At 43.9% G+C, this 16,591-nt stretch overlaps 1 protein-coding gene across 1 annotated transcript in view; it reads right to left on the bottom strand.

Annotated features, from left to right (window-relative positions):
- LOC134333377 (nuclear receptor coactivator 3-like) overlaps window positions 1-16,591 on the bottom strand; it is a 43,612-nt gene that overhangs the window by 2,165 nt on the left and 24,856 nt on the right. The window contains exons 4-20 of the mRNA XM_063015338.1: window positions 12,564-12,664; window positions 12,228-12,405; window positions 11,765-11,941; window positions 11,205-11,291; window positions 10,962-11,102; window positions 9,399-9,546; window positions 8,859-9,313; window positions 6,972-8,053; window positions 6,167-6,278; window positions 5,643-5,864; window positions 4,238-4,319; window positions 2,625-2,796; window positions 1,941-2,282; window positions 1,745-1,843; window positions 775-991; window positions 499-670; window positions 268-409 (exon numbers count right to left, since the gene is read on the bottom strand). Of these exons, the coding sequence (XP_062871408.1) occupies window positions 268-409; window positions 499-670; window positions 775-991; window positions 1,745-1,843; window positions 1,941-2,282; window positions 2,625-2,796; window positions 4,238-4,319; window positions 5,643-5,864; window positions 6,167-6,278; window positions 6,972-8,053; window positions 8,859-9,313; window positions 9,399-9,546; window positions 10,962-11,102; window positions 11,205-11,291; window positions 11,765-11,941; window positions 12,228-12,405; window positions 12,564-12,664 (3,929 nt within the window). The remainder of the gene's footprint in view (window positions 1-267; window positions 410-498; window positions 671-774; window positions 992-1,744; window positions 1,844-1,940; window positions 2,283-2,624; window positions 2,797-4,237; window positions 4,320-5,642; window positions 5,865-6,166; window positions 6,279-6,971; window positions 8,054-8,858; window positions 9,314-9,398; window positions 9,547-10,961; window positions 11,103-11,204; window positions 11,292-11,764; window positions 11,942-12,227; window positions 12,406-12,563; window positions 12,665-16,591) is intronic.

The following is a 16,591-nucleotide window of genomic DNA, read 5'->3' as shown; positions in this document are numbered from 1 at the left end:
ATTGTACAGTAATAGAGAGAGTGCGGAGGGTGGATTGTACAGAATAATGGAGAGTGCGGAGGGTGGATTGTACACAGTAATAGAGAGAGAGTGCGGAGGGTGGATTGTACAGTAATAGAGAGAGTGCGGAGGGTGGATTGTACACAGTAATAGAGAGGTACCTCTCTGTAGGAGAGGTCCCGCCCCCTACAGACCCTCAGCCAATCACGTGCCTGTGCATTCACCTAAAAACCAATTACGTAACACAACGGCCACGCCCACACTTACCGGATCTGGTCCCATGGGCATCCTACCCATCATGCCCATGTTCATCTGGCCCATGTGGCCGCCGTTGGCGCTGTTCATCATCATGGGGCCACCGTACTGCCCGGCGGATCCCTGCTGCCCGAACGCCTGCTGCGGGTACGAACTGAGGGCGACACGCACGACAGACCCGCTTAAATATACGCGGGACGTAGAGGATATACAATGACCGAATGTTCCTGTCAGAGTTCGTACCTGCTGCGTGGCATCGCCCCCTGAGGCCACGCCTTCATGTCTGGACCCTGGTACATGGCACCTCCCTGGGGGTGCTGCTGCATGATGGGGTTCTGCGGAGGCCCCATGCGCCCGGGCATCATGGCGCTGGGGGGGCTGGGTCCTCCGCCGGGGACGAACGAGGCGGGGTCGCCTACAGAGTCAGAATGAGTATCAGTGCATGGGGATGGAGCCGGGGGGGGCGGGGGGTTGTTGTTAGGGGTTCGAATGTACAGGATCGAATGTAAACGTCCTTACCGTAGCCCCCCCCGTAGGCGAACTGCTGCTGACCCATGCCGGGGCCCGCCATGCCCTCCATGCCCGTTGGGGCGGTGACGTTGGGAGGGGGGCTGAAGCCTCCGCCCGCTGCCTGCTGCTGGTGCTGCTGCATCATCATCATGATCCGGTGCCTCCTCTGTGCCATCATGATCTCTCTGCTGCGCTGGGCCATCATCTGAGCGTTCAGGAAACCAGGCTGAGGAGAAACAAACGTTCAGACACCGAAGCTTAGACCCGAACTGATCGTCATCATCTCTCAAAAATGATGATAAAACAGAAAATGAACTAATAAATAAACACATGAATGAATTAGTGAATGAATGGATGAATAGATGGATGGATTGATGATTGGATAAATGAACAGGTGGATAGATTAATGGATTAATGGATTTACGGTCGAGTGGATGGATGAATAGATGATTGAATAATTGGATGAATAAATAGATGGTTAAATGGGTGGATGAATTGATGGATGGTTGGATGAATGGTTGAATAAATAAATGGTTGGATGGATAGGTGGGTGAATGAATGGATGATGAATGGTAAATAGATTGATAGATGGATGATTGAATGAATGAATGTATAAACAAATGAATAAATGAATGGATTCATGGATGGACAGATGGGTGGATGGATGGATTAACAGACGAATGAATGGATGGATGAATGGATGAATGGATGATTGGATAGATGAATGAATGAATTATTGGATAAATGGATGGAGGGTTGGGTGACTGAATTGAGTGATGGATGGACGGATGAACGGATGAACGGATGAATAAATAAATAGATAGTTGAATGGATGGATGAATGGATAGATGGTTAAACTGATTGATGAATCAATGGATAAAGAATGGTTTAATGGGTGGATGAATTGAGGGATGAATGGATGAATGAATGGGTAAATGGATGGACGATGAACGGATGGTTTGTGGAACCTAAAGCCTACCTGTCCTCCCATGCCAGGCTGCATGCCAGGCCTCATGCCAGGTCCTCCTCCCGGATTCTCCATCTTCATGCCCATACCCTGACGAGCCTGGCTCATAAACTGAGGAGAACACAAGTGATGTCATGATTCCAGGAATACCCTGGGCATGGCCAACCATGTCTGTGTAGATGTGTGCGTGTGTGCGCACGTGTGTTACCTGTGGCCCCTGAAGCCTCTGCTGCAGCTGCAGCCGGGTGGGTTTGGCGGCGCTCATCATCCTCGGCCTCATCATGCCGGCGCGCGGGTGCCCCATGCCCCCCATGGGCCCCATCCCACCCATTCCAGGGTAGCTGCCCTGCTGGCCCATCTGGTTGAGCATCGGGCTGTAGGGTCCGGGAGGGTGCCCGCCCTGCCCCTGCATGGGGTTGGCGCCGTAGTTGGAGGGCATGGGCATGGACGGGGGGCCGGGGTAGCCCTGGGGGTACATGGGCTTCTGCTCCATCATCATGGAGGGATCCTGAGCGGGGAAGGGCTCCGGGTGCAGCTCCCCGCCCTGACCCTAGAGAGGGTGAAGAAGGGTAACGTGCGGTCAGATGTACAGTCAGTCACAGACGTTCATTTATTTATTAGCAAACAGGGAAGAGTGGCGCTGATTAGCGCTTTGTTCAGCATTTAAGCCTTTTACATTATACACAAGATAAAAACAGCCACTGGGAGGCGCACTTGACCTGTCAGTGCACTCTCAGTGCCGTTCCGACTCTTAAATACAGGAGCAGCCAGAAAAAACTTATTATTTATCTTTGTTGATCATTTTTTTGAGATTAAAGTGTTGAAAATACAAATAGGTACAGGAATATAAATTGCCAGAGCTGACTGGACGTAATCCGGACTGATTTCGGACCTGGCTGATGATGTCGGGGATGCCCAGGGCGCGGTCGATCTCCTCTAAAGCCAAAACGTCGGCGTTGTTGAGCAGAGAGTCGAGCTGGTCCAACAGAGCTCTCTCATCAATCTGTCCCTCTGAGGTGGAGGGAGGGAGCAGCAAATCATCCAGGGCGTTACCAAACTGACGTCTGAAACACACACACACACACACACACACACACACACACACACATGTATATTTATTATATGTGTATTTCTTTTATATATGATACCAGCGTCTATCATAACCACTCCAGACTGTGCTGAAGTCCTCCGGATGTCCAGATGAAGAACAAAACAGCTGGAAAACACGAGGGAAAGTCCATACATCTAAAATCAACTAATAATAATATTAATAATAATAATAATAATACTATAATAATAATAATAATTAAAATAATAATAATATTTAATAATAATAATAATAATACTATAATTTAATAATAATAATACTTTAATTTAATAATAATAATACTTTAATTTAATAATAATAATAAAAAAGATAATAATAATAATAATTAATAATAATAATAATAAAATAATAATAATAAATAATAATAATAATAAAAAACAATAATAATACTATAATAATAACAACAATAATAAAAATATATAATAATAATAAAAATAATAATAATAATACTATAATAATAATAATACTATAATAATAGTAATAATTAAAATAATAATAATAATAAAAAAACAATAATAATAATACTACTGTATAATAATAACAATAATAATACTATAATAATAAAACTATAATAATAATAATACTTTAATTTAATAATAATAATAAAGATAATAGTAATATTAATTAATAATAATAATAATTACTACTAATAATAATAATTAATAATAATAAAAATAAAAATAATAATAATAATAATAATAAATAATAATAATAATAATAATAACAATAATAATAAAAATAAATAATAATAATAATAAAAATCATAATAATAATACTATAATAATAATAATAATTCAGCATTTTATTGTCTAAATCAGGGTTATATAATAATAGGGTGGTGTAGGGTGGTGGTTTTGGTGCTGGAGCCTATCCCAGCTTTTCAATGGGCGCAAGGCACACAGTAACACCCTGGACGGGGCGGCAGTACATCACAGGGCGCACACACACACCCATTCACCTAGAGGGCAATTCAGTGTCTCCAATTACCTTACTGCACGCATACACAGGGAGAACATGCAAATTCCCCACAGAAATGACCCAGCCAGCCCCGCCTGGGGATCGAACCCAGGACCTTCTTGCTGTGAGGCGACAGTGCTACCCACCGAGTCACCGTGCTGATAATTAAATATAAAGATTTTAACAGGCACGTAAACAAACGATATGAGCTTGTACACAAACGCCCCTCTGTGGAAGCTTTACGTTACATCTTGTAAACCACAGTGGGACCAGATTACCACCAATTTTATTAATTACGTTTCGTTTTGTGTTTCGTTTTTATGCGTCGTTTGCGTTGCCCGGGTCGCGGTAAAAATCATAGACAAAATGTTTTCCCCCGGGACAAAAAGTGTCTCCCCTCCACTTACCCCCTCTCCCAAAAAAACACCCCCCTAAATTACCTGTTTTCCATTCCCATCATACTATCCGGCCACGATGGGGACTGCTGCTGGCCGAACGATCCCATCGCCATGTCACCGGCTCCTGTAAAGATAACACAGTCCATCTTAATCGAACAGAAATGCTCGTTTCTGATTGGCTGACAGAACCTGGCGTGCTGTTATCCCACCCAGAGCCGTAGATAGAGAGAGTTGCGACACTCCTTGATCTCGCCGCCACGCGGTCACGTGGTTCATGTAACCCTCCGATAGTTCCAAACAAACCCAGCACTGTCATGTTCTCATATGGGACAGGCAGCAGTAAATGAAATATTAAACAGTAAATAATAAACATTTGTACAATTTCTGGGTATTTTCACCTGCCTTTACATTTACTGCATCTGCTTTAATGTCAATTTTGTATATGAAGTGGAAGATTGATGTTTATAATGACTTAATAGGTCGTTCTTGTTAACACACAGTACATTATATTAGCATACATTACATAATGCGATATCATTAAGTAGTTTAAACAGTTTTTTATGTTTTGTTTTTTACATAAACTAATCTCCCTTCACTTTCCTGAGGATTCATAATAATAATCATTTTGGTTAAACACTAAGCCATGTGGCTGGATTCATAAGGTTTACCTGCACTAAATGAACAGGTTCATAAACACACTACCGCACCTTTAACATTATAGTGCATGTACATGACATAGCATTCATTCATCTATTTCATGAGTAAGTAATAATTTATTTCTACATGTAATACATGAATTAATTCATAATTAATATGCACTAGTTCATTTTGTCTAATGTATGTGGTGGACAAGGTACACAAACCATGTAGCTGAGTTGAAGTAGAGATATCCAAGGTAAAATATTACTCCAGTAAAAGTAGTAGTAAAAGTAAAAATACCTCCACTAAAGTACTAAACTAAATTTACCTTCAAATGTACTTAAGTATGAAAGTAAAAGTATAATGATTTATTATGGCTCTGATGTTTTATTATCATTTCTGTAACAAGACTCTTGATTAATCAACTTTTAATTAATCAATTTTAGGTGAAAAGACTCGTGTCAATAATTTAGCTTAGCTGACTAAGCTAAATTCAGTTATATCTATTAATTAAGATAAACATGTAACATTTAGTGCTGAGCAAATGCTAAACAATAACAGTATTAAGTATATTAATGACATTAAATTCATTATTTTTTTTAAAACAAAGCAACAAACAGCTAAAAATGCTGGATAAGTAGTGGAAATGAATGAGGCTCTATGGGTTGTTTGGAACTATACAGAGCTCCACAACCCGGAAGCTGCACAGAAAATATGTCCCGCCCCCTTTCCAACGGTTCCCTATGGGAGTGTCGCCACTCTGTTCTCTCTACCGCTCTGATCCCACCCACATGCCCGGCACACGTACCCATCTCCATAAGCTGCTGCTGCAGCATGGACCTGGCACCAGGAACACCGCCGGACCTGCTGACCCTGGGGACCCCGGGCCCTCCCATCATGTCCTTGCTGTTGTGGGACTCGACGCCGGGCCGAATCATGGAGGGGCTGGCACCTGAACGTGGCATCGCCCAGTCACCGTTTCCTCCCATGGGTGATCTCTCGGGAACCCCCATTCCTCTGTTTATCAGCCCTAGAGAGACGAAAACGACAGAACAGTCACTAACAGGTGTAATAGATCAGTTTAGGGAAGGCCCTTTATTGTTCCAGGACAAAGCAGCTCCAGTGTCCTGCGCCTCAGCCCTCTCAACAGCTCTGGAATGACCATCTTTTGACTTCATGGGCACAAATTCCCATACACAGACACACTTTGAAGTCTTGTGAAGCTTCTCAGAATAGATCACACAGATGGGACGTCCAGCAAGCTCACATTCAGGTGTCCAAACACTTTTGACCACGTTGTGTGGTTATATTGGGGGTACTTGTGCTATTTACCGTCGTCGGGAAACGTCCGAGGTTTGTTCCCTCCGTCGGCAGGCGCTCCTAAATCTCCCGGTTCTGGGAATTCAGGTCCGGAACCCCTCAGGCCTCCCAGGATGGAGTCCAACTGCAGAGAGAGGAACATGAAAACACGGTTCAACCACAAAGCTTCATTTCACCCTTGAACTTCTCAAAGCTATTAAAATTCTTCATCATTTTACGATGTTTAGGTTCATGTGGGGTCACGTGTGCAGTATTGACCGATTCTTTTCATACGGAGATCCGTATCGCGCACGGAGAGTCGAGCACTGATCTCTATTATCCCTCGTCTCTGTGCAGCGCCATCGATCAGCCAGCAGAGGTCGTAACTGCAGCAGATATGAGGAACCCCTGCGACCCTTCCTCCCACATGGACGCCCTGGTGGGCTAGCAAATCTTACCGCTTTAAAATATGATCTTTAGCGCCATCTAATGGAGTAAATGTTCACGACAAGCGACGAGGAACACCGAGTTCACCACGAGTGTTTAGAACTACCGCCTGCTCCCGTTAGGGGGCGCCACAGCGGATCACTGGTCTACATCTCGCCCTGTCCTGAACACCCTCCTCTCCTCCCCCTTCTGCACATGCTCAGACCGTCTCGATCTCAATCTCTCCACACCCTGCATTACTCCGTACGCTCCCACCCTGAGTAATTCGTGGTGTTGGAGAGAATGTGTGTGAGCTCTCAGCCTCGGAGCCTGGGTTTGAATCCGTGAGCACGTTCGGTTCGGTTCTGACTAAATCTTGGAGTCAGGATTGTAACATAGTGCTGGACGTTACCTCGTCAGGAGTTTCGGACTTGATCTTGACCTCCAGTTTGTCCTGCGCCCCTCTGCTGAGCGGAACGCCGTTATTCCCGCCGGTGCCTCCTTTCCCGTCCAGCTCCTCAGGCTTGGGCTTGACGTCGCCGGGCTCTTTGGGCTCGTCCTTGCTGCTGCTGCTGCTGCTGTTGTTATTATTGAGCAGGTAGTGCAGCAGCGCGTTGGTTTTTTTCTCTTTGGGGCTGTGCTGCTCCTGCTTGGGTTCGCACGTCGCCGCGCCTCCTGCGCCGGCGCCTCCCACGGCGTCTCCTCCGGCGTCCTGGCCGAGCACCGCCTTCCCGGTGGCCTCGGCGGTGATCTTGGCCACCTCTTCGGGCGTGTTTCCGTTCTGGAGGAGCTTGTGGAGAATCTTGTGCTTCTCCTGCAGAGACGCCGTGTAGTGGGCGGGGCCCAGGGCTGCTGAGGCTCCTCCTCCCGCTCCATGAGCCTGGCTTTGATTGGTGGACGACGAGACGCCCGTCGATGAGGGGCTCATCACCGAGGCTGGCTCCTTGCCCTCGGTGCTGCTCGGAGGTCCGGGCGGGCCGCTCCCGACCCCCAGTCCCAGCTCCTCGGTGGGCGAGGTGAGGAGCTGGAGCAACTTCTTGTGCCCCTTGCTGTCTGCGAGCCGGGAAGGCGCCACCGACGTCGCGTTTCCAGCCTCGCCGCTTCCGTCCCCGGGGTCCTTGCCGCCCCCGCCGGCCTGACTGTCAGGTCGGTCTCCGGCGCCGCTCTCGGCCTGGTGGGCGTGCCCGTGGTGGTGGTGGTGATGCAGGGGATGGTGCTGGTCCCCGGCTCCGAGTCCGAAGGCCCCCGCCGGGCTCTTGGAGTCCACGTGTCCGGGTTTGCAGGGCTGGCCGGGCTGGGAGGAGGAGGAGTGGACGCTGGGAGAGCTGTCGGGTTTGTGGGCCGGGGAGTGGGAGGTGAGGGTGGAGGGGAGGGAGGAGCCCACGCCTTCGCTGATCGCCTGGAGGGCATTGAGGGAGCTGCTGGAAAAGGAGGTGCCGCCTCCGCCACCTCCTGATGTGCCCACACCGCCGGGACCCATGGGCGAGTGCATGCCTGATAACAGACACATTAAAAATGCTTTTAAATAATTAAAGTCCCTCAATTTTTCCACTCAATCTAGTCTAGGTACTTGTATCCTAGTGGTTAAGTTACTGGACTATCAAAAGGTCGCTGGTTCAAGCCCCACCACTGCCAGGCTGTCACTGTTGGGCCCTTGAGGAAGACCCCTAACCCTCAGTTACTTAGACTGTACACTGTCACAGTGGATAAAAGCGTCTGCTAAATGCCGAAAATGTAAATGTAGTCATATCCAATTCCCTGATCGTATTTCGCCTCCACTCCTGGCCGAGGAGAGCCGTGACTAACACACGCCCCCTCCGACACGTGTGCAGTACAGACCACTTCTTTTCACCTGCACCACATGGGTTCGTATGGAGATCCGTATCGCGCATGGAGTGTCACGCACCGATCTCCGCCTTCCCCTGTCTCACTGTGTACCGCCGTCAATCAGCCAGCAGGGGTCGTAATCGCAGCAGTTATTAAGAATCACGCAGCGGGACATTTCGTAGCACACCAGCGCCAAGATTCTGAACTCCTCGGTTTGAGTCTCGGCTCTGCTACCGGCCGGCCGGGCGCCGTCTAGCGGGCACAATTCGGCAGTGCCTGCAGAAAAGACAAATTGGCCACCGTGTCTGCTGGGTGGGATGACCGGACTAAGTGGGAGGGGTCTTCCTGTGACATGGTGTCCTACTATCTGTAAGAGATTATGACTGACTACAGCTGGTGACGTCTCTGTGCCCATTTAAAGTGATAAAAGCACACGAACGTATTTTAAACCGATAAAAACATCTGCACTGACCTCCTGGTGAGAACTGGCTGGAGCCCATTTTGGGACTCCCTCTGTTGCGGGGAGACATGAGGACACCGGACTGAGGACCGTTCATGACCGGGCTGCCCTGAGACGGGCTGTTCACGCCCCCGAGTCCGTACCCCCCGGTGGCCTGGAAAGGAGGCTGCTGATGCTGCGGCATCCCGGAGTGATTCATGGGATTCATCTGTCCCATTTGGTTCATCTGATTCATTTGACTCATTTGATTCATCTGCATCATCCGGTTGCCGCCGTACACGGATCCGCCGACCCCCATGTGCCCCGCGTCCTTCATTCCGTAACCTCTGTTCATGCCCATGCCGCCCATGCCCCCGCCCGGACCCATGTTCATCTGGGCGTTGGGGTGGCCAGCTCCCATGGTCTGCTGCCTCATACCGCCCTGCATCATGCCGCCGCTCTGATTGGTACGACAGCCGCCGGATTCCCTGTGGGAACGACAAACGGAGCGGATTAAACACGAAGACCAAAACAAACTGGCAGAACGAAACTGGTGCCCCAGTGATGCCTCACCTCTGCAGCAGGTGGGTTGATATGAAGCCTTGGGGTTCGTTACTCATGGGGTGGCGGTAGAGTTTGCTTTTGGTCTGTGCCGTCACCGGGGTGCCATCCGATAGTGAAAACCTGTACACGGGGGTCTCGGCATGACCGTGAAGATAAGCTGAAGAGAAATAACAGGAGCACCAGTTACGACTGACGCTGTTCTTTTTTATACACCGCGCTAATTACCGTAATTACTGTGTTTTTACTGTAAATGTGCTGCCGCTTTCACAACCACACGCCCCCTCCATCATGTGTTCAATTTGCTGCCGCTTCTTTTCACCTGCCAGTTCCCACACAGACTGTATCGCGTACATAAACATGCTAAGCTACATGTTTATCTAATTTATATTTTTTCCAAAATATTTCCATTTATTTCCTAAATTATTTCTATTTATTTTCTAAATTATTTAAATTTATTTCCTAAATGATTTCTATTTATTTTCTAAATTATCTACACTTTATTTTCTTAATTATTTCCATTTATTTTCAAAAGGATTTCCACTTCATTTTAAGCTAAGCTACATGTTTATCTAATTTATATTTTTTCCAAAATATTTCCATTTATTTCCTAAATTATTTCTATTTATTTTCTAAGCTATTTCCAGTTTATTTTCTAAATGATTTACACTTTATTTCCTAAATTTACATTTATTTTGTAAATTATTTCCACTTTATTCTCCAAATTATTTCTACTTTATTTTCTAAATTATTTGCATTTATTTTCTAAATTATTTCCACTTAATTTTCTAAATTATTTCCACGTTATTTTGTAAATTATTTCCACTTTATTCTCCAAATTATTTCTACTTTACTTTCTAAATTATTTCCACTTATTTTCTAAATTATTTCCACATTAATTTCCAAATTATTCAACTTTATTCTCCAAATTATTTCTACTTTATTTTCTAAATTATTTCCACTTAATTTTCTAAATTATTTCCACTTTATTTTCTAAATTCTGCACTCTGCACTTTACCATGTGTAATTCATATCTTGCACAATAATTGTACATCTCGGACCTATTATTCCTATTTTATTTTATATATTTATATTCATTCACTTTTCATAATTTTGTACATCTGAACATGAAGATTCCTGTATATATTCAACAAAATGGTGCTAGTTTCTATATAAGTTCATGTGTATATTTTTTGTAATTAATGTGTATTGGAACTGTGAGGGACTGAGCACCTGAGCATTTCACTCACCTTTTACACCTGTGTTAGTGTGAAGTGACAATAAAGTGATTTTCTAAATTATTTCCATTTATTTTCTAAATTACTTCCACGTTATTCTCATTTCCAGCCTCCATGCCAGGCCTGTCACCTAACATGTTTATACTGCTAATGTGAGAGTCCATCTTCTATGGATCCTGATAATATTAGGGCCCTACCAAACAGGGCGTGGTCAGTGTTGGTACAGCGGTGGTTTCTCTACATTAATAAGCAGCTACAGTTAGTAATTATGGATCTACAGATCTACAGAGTGCCTCTTATTTTAGATGAGGCGTTTCCCTCTGGGCGGGGTTCTTACCCTCGTGGTAGTGGCGTTTGTGGGACCAGGGCTGCCCGTCGCTGTGCTGCAGGAACATCTGGATGCAGCGTCGCAGCAGGTCCTCCCAGCCTGGGCGCATGGTGGCGCGCAGGGAATTCTGATCGATCTGGATCAGCTTACCTGTGGAACATGACAGATTTAAGGTTTTACTCATCCGGGCTGAAGTGATACCCCTGATACCCCTGATTCCTGTGTTAATCTGTGAGATTGTGAAGTTCTGACCTGAAAGCTCGTGTCTGGTGTTGAAGCTCTCCGTTCTCTCCAGGGCCGTGACACGCCGAGCCACACAGATCATACACGAGTGCAGATCTACAGGAGGAGCAACAATTAACCACAACGTAACGTAACAGAAGATCTAAACATCTACAGAGAAGCTCCATCTAACTACACTATGTGGACAAAAGTACCAGGACGCCCCTTCTGTTCTTTAAATCCATATGTTTTATTCACAACAGTTGATAACAGGTGTAATAAATCAATTATATTACAAAAATAATAAGCTTCCAACTTTGCAGCAACAGTTTAGGGAAGGCCCTTTCCTGTTCCAGCACGACTGTGCCTGGTTTAATGACCTCAGCCCCACTAACAGCTCTGGAATGAACCGGAACGTCAACTGAGGCTTTCTTGACCTACATACAATTGCTCTTTTGACCAAATGGGCACAAATTTCCACAGTCATACTTCAAAGTTTTGCGAAACTTGGGGTCATGATCAGGTGTCCGAATACTTCTGGCCACATAGTGTATATCAACAAGTGAACAAGGCGTATGTGTCGGCCGTACCGTCTCCCTCGTCCATCATGGCTTTGGGCTGGGTGAGGGCGAAGCACTGCATGGTCTCGTAGCGCTGGTTCCCCGGGGCGTCGTCGGCCGGACCGGGTCCGAACCTGACGTGCATCCGGCAGTTGAAGGTGTGGCTCTTGTGTCGAGGAGCCTCTCCTCCCCAGGCCATGCTGTTCACTACGGTGGGAGGAGAGAAGGTGAATTAGGACGGGGCCGATAAACGACGACGGTGAGAGTCGTGAGCGTAACGTAACAGACTCCTGACAATTTTGTGACGTGACCAAAACTGAGAGGATTAATATTGTGTGTAAGTTTGGTGCATCATCTAAACATCAAACAGGAGATAAAAAGTGACCAGAACTACAGTTAAAGCCGCCGGTACACTGAGGAGCTGTGAGAAGTTCTGGAACTGTTGGAGTTTGAGTTTAGATGAGGACATTTAGAGGTGCGTGATGACTCTAACCGTGATTATTCCGGGGCAGGCTCTTGTGGAACTCCTCGCGGTCGTCCTCGTGGAGGATGTTGTAGACGCTGGTGTTGATCAGCTCCTCCTGCTTGTACTGCAGGTACTGGGTCACGTTATCCGAAACGAACACGATGCTCCCCTCCCTGTTCACCACGAACAGGAAGCCGTCCAGGGCCTGCGGGATCATGGGAGAGCAGATGCTGGATAAGCGTTAACCAGTAGAGGCGTCGCACCGCCAGCATTTTGTGTGGATGATTCTGACCAGTTCAGATCACGTACAGAAGTGACTGAATGGAAGGAGGTTTGTTCGGAGCCCGTCAATTTCTCGCTCACCTGAAGTAAAAGTGGCCCCAGGTGATCCTTGTCGATGACGCCCTGACCGGTGGAGGACACGTCGGCTTTCTGGACGTCATCGTCGCTGGACGAGGTCTTTCCTGTTTGTTAAATACATAAATATATAAATAAATAAATACATAAATGAATAAATACATAAATAAATATATAAATAAATAATTAAATACATAAATATATAAATAAATAAATACATAAATAAATAAATACATCAATTATAAATAAATAAATATACAAATAAATATATAAATAAATAAATATATAAATAAATATACAAATAAATATATAAATATAAAATAAATAAATATATAAAAAAATAAATATATAAATAAAAAAATATATAAATAAATAAACATATAAATAAGCATATAAATAAATAAAGAAAAATACAAATAAATATATAAATTTTAAAAAAAAAAATATATAAATAAATAAATACATAAATGAATAAATACATAAATATATAAATAAATAATTAAATACATAAATATATAAATAAATAAATACATAAATAAATAAATATACAAATAAATATATAAATAAATAAATATATAATTAAATAAATATATAAATAAATATACAAATAAATATATAAATATAAAATAAATAAATATATAAATAAATAAATATATAAATAAATAAATAAACATATAAATAAGCATATAAATAAATAAATAAATATATAAATAAAGAAAAATACAAATAAATAAATACATATAAAATAAATAAATATATAAATAATAAATATATAAATAAATAAGATAGGCAGGGCAAAACATAGAATTTATCTTTGTATATTTATATATATTTATTTATTCTTATCTTGCTGCTGTGATCCCCCACAAATTATGCAAATGTGTTAAAACCATTTATTTATTTACATAATCATCAGCTCAATATTTTTGTTTTAATTGAGCAGCCAATCCACCTCCTGCATACGTCTGTGAGGTGAAACGTATTGCATAACGTATGACATCCAGTGATCAGAAATACAGAATAAAAGTCAGGTCCTGACAGCTGTTGTGTCTCCACTCTCCACCGGGGGGCAGCAGTACCCGCTCTCCCTCTCTCTACACCGTGTACCAGGACGTGAGTACGATTGAGGAAGGGAGACCGGAGGAGGGGGAGGGGAGAGGTGGGTCGGTGGTGCAGGTATAGACGCCTCGCCGGACGCATTGGTATTCAGGTGGTGCGGCGGGGCGGAGGAGGAAAAGGATTGGGAGCAGGAGCCAGCAAATCAGAGCTGAAGTGAAGCGAATGATTCCGGCTGATGAGATCCCTGGAGGTGCGGGTACATGAGCGCTAGTGCTGCAGGAGAGAGAGGAGGCGCTGAGGGAGCGAGGGAGGAACAGATACATCCATAAAAGAAAAAAATGTAAAATAAACTGTGATTGAAAATCTTTATTTTATTTTCTCCCAGTTTAGTCATAGCCGGTTCCTCTTCCTCTGCTGGAGACCCCCATGGTGTACAAGGAGGGTATATTCTTCTGACGCACATTCCATCCGGCACGTGTGCACTAACCAGGGTCCTTACACAGCGTCAAAGACCCCACCCACTTTTAGTCCAGTCTTTTCCCACCCAGTAGACTAGTGGTCATTTTCATCTGTACCAAATGACTTTTATTTTATTAGGATTTTAACGTCACGTTTGGTTCGATTCATGACGGAAACGGTCGTTACTCATTACACAAGATTCATCAGCTCACAAGTTTAATATCAAACACAGTCGTGGACAATTTCGTGTCTCCAGTTCACCTCACTTTGTACTTTGGGAGGAAACCGGAGCGCCCGGAGGAAACCCACGCAGACACGGGGAGAACATGCGAACTCCAAACAGAAAGGACCCGGACCGCCCCGCCTGGAGATCAAACCCGGGACCTTCTTGCTGTGAGGCGACAGTGCCACCCACCGAGCTAAAACAGCATCATCATGAATGATTGAGATCCAGGTATACCTTCGAGGATTGAGAAGGTATCCATCATTTTGTCCGGCCCACTTGTGGAGTTCCTGGATTTTTTTCTTAGCATTTTTTTCTTTTAAACTCAAACAAAAGAAATCGTGTGAACACCGAAGCGTTTGTACAAAAGTGCGGGGGTTCCAAAAGTTTTTAGCCATGACTGTGACGGTTCTCTTTTAAACCAGAGCTCAGGTCCTGAGACTGATCAGGAGAGGTTCCTTCTCTTACAAACCATCACTCTTCTGACCTCGTTCATCTGATCTCGTGCCTCCGTGGGTGAGTTTGGGCCTTCTGGGACAGGACAGAGATCTCTTTTGTGTTCTTTTAGTGTTTTTGTTCTGGTTTGGTGTGTTTTTGTTCTGGTTTGGTGTGTTTTAGTGTGTTTTTGTTCTGGTTTGGTGTGTTTTTGTTCTGGTTTGGTGTGTTTTTGTTCTGGTTTGGTGTGTTTTAGTGTGTTTTTGTTCTGGTTTGGTGTGTTTTTGTTCTGGTTTAGTGTGTTTTTGTTCTGGTTTGGTGTGTTTTAGTGTGTTTTTGTTCTGGTTTGGTGTGTTTTTGTTCTGGTTTGGTGTGTTTTTGTTCTGGTTTGGTGTGTTTTTGTTCTGGTTTGGTGTGTTTTTGTTCTGGTTTGGTGTGTTTTAGTGTGTTTTTGTTCTGGTTTGGTGTGTTTTTGTTCTGGTTTGGTGTGTTTTAGTGTGTTTTTGTTCTGGTTTGGTGTGTTTTTGTTCTGGTTTGGTGTGTTTTAGTTCTGGTTTGGTGTGTTTTTGTTCTGGTTTGGTGTGTTTTAGTTCTGGTTTGGTGTGTTTTTGTTCTGGTTTGGTGTGTTTTTGTTCTGGTTTGGTGTGTTTTAGTGTGTTTTTGTTCTGGTTTTGAGTGTTTTTGTTCTGGTTTGGTGTGTTTTAGTGTGTTTTTGTTCTGGTTTGGTGTGTTTTTGTTCTGGTTTGGTGTGTTTTTGTTCTGGTTTGGTGTGTTTTTGTTCTGGTTTGGTGTGTTTTAGTTCTGGTTTGGTGTGTTTTTGTTCTGGTTTGGTGTGTTTTTGTTCTGGTTTGGTGTGTTTTAGTGTGTTTTTGTTCTGGTTTTGAGTGTTTTTGTTCTGGTTTGGTGTGTTTTAGTGTGTTTTTGTTCTGGTTTGGTGTGTTTTTGTTCTGGTTTGGTGTGTTTTTGTTCTGGTTTGGTGTGTTTTAGTTCTGGTTTGGTGTGTTTTTGTTCTGGTTTGGTGTGTTTTTGTTCTGGTTTGGTGTGTTTTAGTGTGTTTTTGTTCTGGTTTTGAGTGTTTTTGTTCTGGTTTGGTGTGTTTTAGTGTGTTTTTGTTCTGGTTTGGTGTGTTTTTGTTCTGGTTTGGTGTGTTTTAGTGTGTTTTTGTTCTGGTTTGGTGTGTTTTTGTTCTGGTTTGGTGTGTTTTAGTGTGTTTTTGTTCTGGTTTTGAGTGTTTTTGTTCTGGTTTGGTGTGTTTTAGTGTGTTTTTGTTCTGGTTTAGTGTGTTTTTGTTCTGGTTTAGTGTGTTTTTGTTCTGGTTTGGTGTGTTTTTGTTCTGGTTTGGTGTGTTTTTGTTCTGGTTTGGTGTGTTTTTGTTCTGGTTTGGTGTGTTTTTGTTTTGGTTTGGTGTGTTTTAGTGTGTTTTTGTTCTGGTTTAGTGTGTTTTTGTTCTGGTTTGGTGTGTTTTTGTTCTGGTTTGGTGTGTTTTTGTTCTGGTTTGATGTGTTTGTAGTGTGTTTCTGTGATTTTCTTGTGTGTTTTAGTGTTTTCAGTGTGTATATAGTGTGTTTTAGTGCGTTTATTGTGTGGCTTGGTGTGTTTTTTTGTTTTGTTTGTGTGGTCTGGCGTATTATATCAATGTGAGAAACATAAAGAGAGCAATATTCCGAGAAAACAGATATGACAGCAAGACAGAGAGAGAGAGAGAGAGAGAGAGAGAGAGAGAGAGAGAGAGAGAGAGGATGCGAGATGGAGAGAGAGAGAGAGAGAGAGAGAGAGAGAGAGAGAGAGAGAGAGAGAGAGAGAGGATGCGAGATGGAGAGAGCGAGAGGGAGAGAGAAAGAGGATGCGAGACAGAGAG

The sequence above is a fragment of the Trichomycterus rosablanca genome, chromosome 19, assembly GCF_030014385.1.
Source record: "Trichomycterus rosablanca isolate fTriRos1 chromosome 19, fTriRos1.hap1, whole genome shotgun sequence".
Lineage (NCBI taxonomy): Eukaryota > Metazoa > Chordata > Actinopteri > Siluriformes > Trichomycteridae > Trichomycterus > Trichomycterus rosablanca.
This window is presented reverse-complemented; position numbering and strand designations above follow the sequence as displayed.